A 5403-nucleotide genomic window follows, 5' to 3' on the forward strand; every position below is an offset into this window, starting at 1 on the left:
AGATGGGTATGTTGTCTGCGGTTTGTTGGAGATGGCTTGCCTCCATGTGGGGTGCACAAGGGAAATTGTGATTCTGCCCAGTTGTGGTGTTGTGTGGGTCAGATAGGTATATTGTCTTTGTTGTGGTTGTGGTCATTGATGGATGATTTGCGGAGCTGCAGCTTGGTGCAGGATGGAGTTTGCCTAGGGATCATGAGGCTTGCAAACAAAGGAAAAACATGTGCTTCGGCCCTTCCCCCTCCCCACGGTCTAGTGACTACTGGATAAGGTCTGTTGTAGGTTCAGAGACCATGCTGTTTGGACAATAGGGCAGGAAGCATTCCCAACCCCCCTCACGCACAAACACGCACACCATCACCAGCCATCTTGAACATGTGCTCTCAGCAGACATTGATATATCTCTCATTGTATTTTAATATGTCTATTTCTCTCTCTCTCTCTCTCTCTCTTTCTCATATTGCTCATTGTATTTTTGATCTTTAATAACCGTTTCATGTATTTTAGCTGTACCTTATGACCTAATGTTTGTACAATTGATTTGCGCTCATTATTAGATCATAGCGTTGTAACATCTGTACTTTTACCTGAATAATAATCTTTAGCGCTTCGGACCGCTATTCAACTGTCTCGGTATTTCATTAATGGTATAATCAAAATAGCGACATCTTGTGGTTTTAGAAGGTATAGGTAGGGTTTTGTCTTAGAGGTTCTAGGCAGGTGAATCTTAGAGGTTTATAGGAAGGAAAATGTATTAAAAAGGTATTTTTAAATTTTACAGCGGTTATTAGCAATATTAGCGGTTGCGGTAACACACTGCCCCTGCGATGTCACAGAAGGTATTGTTTTCAGGATTCCAAAAACAATCCCTTTTGTTTGTTCCTCTGCGCTTGCTCAGTCATGCACTCGGGAACAGCCGCCGCCCCTGCTTGCCTCCCGAAACTGATTGAAATGTGTATTCAGGCTTTATGCTAGCCTGTATAAATGTATATTTATGTGATTTTATATTTAACATTTATATATAAATGTTAAATATAATCGCACATAAATATACATCTATACAGGATAATATAAAGCCTTTAAACAAATATCAATTACTTTCGGGAGGTTTAAAAGGCTCTAGAGTGACTTACCTGCCGCCGATCACCGGGAAGCAGGGATGGAGACTGGGCGGGGTTATAAGATGCTGCAGGGACTTATGGGAAAATTTCCCTCTGTCCCTGCAGTTTTCAGGATATTTAAGTATTTTCTTCGCATAACGCCATTCTGAAATGGCGTTATATAAAGGAAATATTTATCGAGTGATTTAACAGTTTTTGCTTTGCTGAATAGCAAAAAGTGTTAAAGCACTGTGGAGATCAATGGCTGATCCCTACAGTGCGGTACTCAGCGAGATGGGAATCAATGGAGAAGATAATTGCGTTATCTTCTCCATTTATCCCATTGCTGAATAGGGGATTTGCAGAAAAAATATGGAAATCATAGTTTCCGTATGTTTTATGTAAAAAAATCAATGCTGAATAGACCCCTTAGATTGCAGGTGAGGAAATAGTGAAATGTAGATTTCATATAGAGAAAATCTAGAGAAAATAAAGTACTACATGAAGCAGTATAGTACCAGTATTTAGAAAGAGACCAGGACATTTTAAGTCTGGTAAAACTAATATTTCTAGGTAAAAGATTTTTGTCAAATTGTAAGGAATGCCATATATATAAATGTGTAACAGATATGATGTTTATAATATAATATCAGGATGGGTTCCTGAAAAATAATTTTTTCTAAACCATTTGAATTTGTTTTTATGAGGAAAGTCGGTTTCCAGGTGATCTAGTTATCAGTGCTCTTTAACAACAGCCTAATGCAGGAGGTATCAGAGAGATCTCCTTCATTAGAATAATGATTCAGACTGCTGGGAGATGTAGTTATCCCACCGCCAGCTACAGGGGGTATACACTCACATGGTAGGGGGCGTCACACACATCAGGGGTTACTCACACACACACACACACTTGCTCATACACACTTACAAACACTCTCACATACTCCCCCTACTGCAAAAGACCCGTCTCCCGACGTTGGATGCAGAAGTCACCACTTAGGAGTTGAGTAATTAAGGACTAATTAAGCTAATTGGAAACTTCCAATTGCTTAGTCTTCAGGGTGGGTGCCGCCGGGGTCCCAGAGCAAGTCCCGTTGATTTTTCCTAAAATTAACGATTTTCGGAAAAATCAGACTTGCTCTGGAGGTGCGAGATAAAAGACTCATACCCCTTTCAGACAGAGAAAAAAACCCGGTAATTTTCCGGCACTTGTCGGGTCGACCCAGGTTTTTTTTCTGTCTGAAAGGGTCAACACGGGACCTAATTCCCGGTACTTCGACCCAGGTATTTACCAGGGTTTTTCCCGGGTCTTACACGGGTTGGTGGCTGTCTGAAAGGCGCCAACCAGGTTTTTCAACTCCGGGCATAGTAAACAGCGCTTATTGGCTAAGATGGCGGTGCACAGGCTGATTGGCTGAGCGGCTGGGTCTCCCTGATTGGCTGAGCGGGCGGGGCAGTGGCGCTGGCATCTGATGTCACAATTGTGCTGCAGAAAAGGAGAGAGAGAAGCATGGCGCACTGGAAGGATGAGGAGATCCGTGAGCTGCTGGCAGTCAGAGGGGAGGAGGAGATCCGCAAACAGATCAGTGGCACAGTGAAGGACGCAATAGTCTACACAAACATAGCTAAGATCCTCACCTCATGGGGCATTGTGCGGACCCAGCAGCAGCTAGTGAACAAACTGAAAGCTCTACGCAAATACTATAACAAAGTTCACGACCATAACAGGCGGAAAAGTGGTGCTGCCAGAATGGAATGGGTTTACTACGATCAGTGTAATGAAGTCTTTGGCAATTCTGCACTGGTTAATCCCATTGCCATATCATCGGCTAGTTGTGCATCTTCACGAAGTGTTACCCCGGAGAACAGCCAATCCTGCCCAATGACACCACCAATACTCTTTGATGACATCACAGAGATAAGTGACACAGATCCGATGGCTGCCACGGGGGTCCCAGACACCAATACACTTGAGGGTGTGGTTGAGGCGAGTGGAAGCAGTACGAGTGGGACACCAACTCCTGCACAGACTGAGACTCCGACAAAGCGCAGGAACAGTAAGTTACTATACACCCACTATTTTTGGGATGTTAACATTGTCCTGTATAGACTTGTCATTATAGTATGACTATGCTGATTTTACTATGCTGAAATCTAAACTCAATGTATCTGTTGCAATGTGAAGCTAGTGTGCAGTAGGCCGCAAGCACATATATGTTTACATTACGGCTTTGAATTAATTTGTAAATGTATTTTTTCTTTTCTTCTATTCCTAGTCTTTGAAGTACCAGAGCGGAAGAAAAAAACTTCCAAGATGGAGCTAGCAACGCGCACAATGACCAGAATCCTGGTAAATCAGCTGCGAGATTCTGATGCTGAATTCCAGGCACAGGAGGATGCCCGACTCCAGCGCTTCTTTGACAATGAAAGAGAGTTACAAAATTCATTTGCCAGTCAGCTTGTTGGTCTACACGAACGAATTTCACGTGAAAACAGAGAGGCACAGATGTCCTTCCTTAACGGTCTAGTGTCTAGGTTACACACTCCACAACCTTATGTAATGTATCCTCCTCAGTACTCTGAGGGTCCTGTTAGAAATTACCAACAGCATAGCAGAGGGCTACCATTTCTGCAAAGTAACCCCTCCAATCCACCTCATGCTACTCCACATGGCACAGTGCATAGTTATCCAGATGGCACAGGGAATAGTAATCCACATGTCACTGTACAGAGCCGTCCACATGCCAATACAAGTCCAGAGGGCACAGTGCCTAGCACTCCACATGTCACTGTGCATAATAGTCCTGACAGCACAGGAAATACTAATCAATATGGAACTGTGCATACATGCAGATGGCACGGGGATTAATACACAGGATGGCAGAGTGAATAGTAATTCAGATGGCACTCATTATAACACTCCACTTAGCACTATTGTCAGCACTGCCTACAGATAGTTGTAGACTTGTATGATGTTTTACATGTTTGCTGTCTACTTTATATTTCTTTTTTGTTGAAGCTTGTTGTTTTGACAATATTGTTTATCCTGCCGTTAACAGGCCTGGCAAGAGCTTAGGGCAATGTGTGGGTGCCCTTTAAGTCAGCTACATGTATATATGGGGGTGTACATAATTTAGAATGTACACACATTACCTCCATTTCTTTTGTATTTAAAAATTTGTATACTGCACTTAACAGGCCGCTGTATTACAAAATGTATACTGTATATGTGTCGTTTCTAAGGCTGGCCCTAACACACAGTTCTAATAGTTGGGGTGCCTCCCCTATTATATTTTTCAGTTCCATGACAGCACAACCTATTTTTCTATTGTCTTTATATATATATTTATATATATTTAAATTGTTGAATGCATTAAGGCCATGTTGTTAATGGCTAATGCATATTTGTTGAAAAATAAAAGAAGCACTTTAAAAAATGTAATACAGCAGGTGTTACATGTGACATAACATGTACATAACATGAGGCTTTCAAATAAAAAAATTTGATTGCAAAACAAGACTTGTGTCGTCTATACTATGTTATTGTATGTTGCAGTGAGCAGACACCACCCACTTTTCATGACCTCATCTCTGTGTGCCATAAAAGCAGTCCATTTATTATGACACACTGTATATTGCAGGGATAATCTGGGTTCTGTGTGAAAGGGGTCTACCCAGGAATTTCCCGGGAATTATGTGCTGTGTGAAAGGGGGTTAGGAGCAAATTCCCAGGTCCTTCCCGGGTTGAACGATACGGGAAAAACCCGGGTTTTTGGGATTTTTCTGTCTGAAAGTGGTATTAGTGATTTCTACAGAAATCACTGCGGCCCATTTTCAGTTCCCTAATTGAATAGCAAAACCCAGTGCCTGCGGGAAAAACCCAACGCCATGGGGTTTTTTAAATGACCCACCCGCAATTGGATCCCCCCCATAGAGGGTAACCTTATTAATTAATACAATGGGGAAATTACATTAAGAAAGCCAAGATATGTTGGAATATGTGTGTACTATTGGCGATGGTCTAATGGAGTAATGGTACATATCAGTAGATTCCCTAAGTGAACAGCCCAGTACTTAACCAGTGAAGTGGTTTATTCAGATATAATCTGGATGTACAGCCGTACTCACAGGTATGCATGTAACAAACTCTCAGCATGGAGCGGTGTATACAGAATACCATCCTGTGACTGTGTGTTGGTAATGGTGCAGGATACTAGTGGTATCAGTATTGTAGTTCAAGCGGTATATGCAGAGTCTCACCAAACTGTGTCCCACTGTGCAGCTCTAAAACAGTGACAAGATGGTG

General features: G+C 42.1%; 1 protein-coding gene across 1 annotated transcript; it reads left to right on the forward strand.

The window, feature by feature from the left end:
* The first annotated feature begins 1739 nt into the window (after positions 1 to 1739).
* On the forward strand, positions 1740 to 4541 carry LOC148477159 (uncharacterized). The gene is made up of 2 exons (XM_088457136.1): positions 1740 to 3154; positions 3374 to 4541. The coding sequence occupies exons 1-2, from the start codon at positions 2608 to 2610 to the stop codon at positions 3964 to 3966; spliced, it is 1140 nt and encodes a 379-aa protein (XP_088313262.1). The 5' UTR covers positions 1740 to 2607; the 3' UTR covers positions 3967 to 4541.
* The last annotated feature ends 862 nt before the right edge of the window (positions 4542 to 5403 follow it).

Source organism: Taudactylus pleione, unplaced genomic scaffold (assembly GCF_031769625.1).
Source record: "Taudactylus pleione unplaced genomic scaffold, aTauple2 ptg000739l, whole genome shotgun sequence".
NCBI lineage: Eukaryota > Metazoa > Chordata > Amphibia > Anura > Myobatrachidae > Taudactylus > Taudactylus pleione.

Bases quoted from the DNA above. Each gene is read 5' to 3' on its own strand.
- LOC148477159 (XM_088457136.1), top strand. From the start codon at position 2,608: ATGGCGCACTGGAAGGATGAGGAGATCCGTGAGCTGCTGGCAGTCAGA. The intron at 3,155-3,373 runs GTAAGTTACTAT...TTCTATTCCTAG, and splicing joins TCCGACAAAGCGCAGGAACA to TCTTTGAAGTACCAGAGCGG.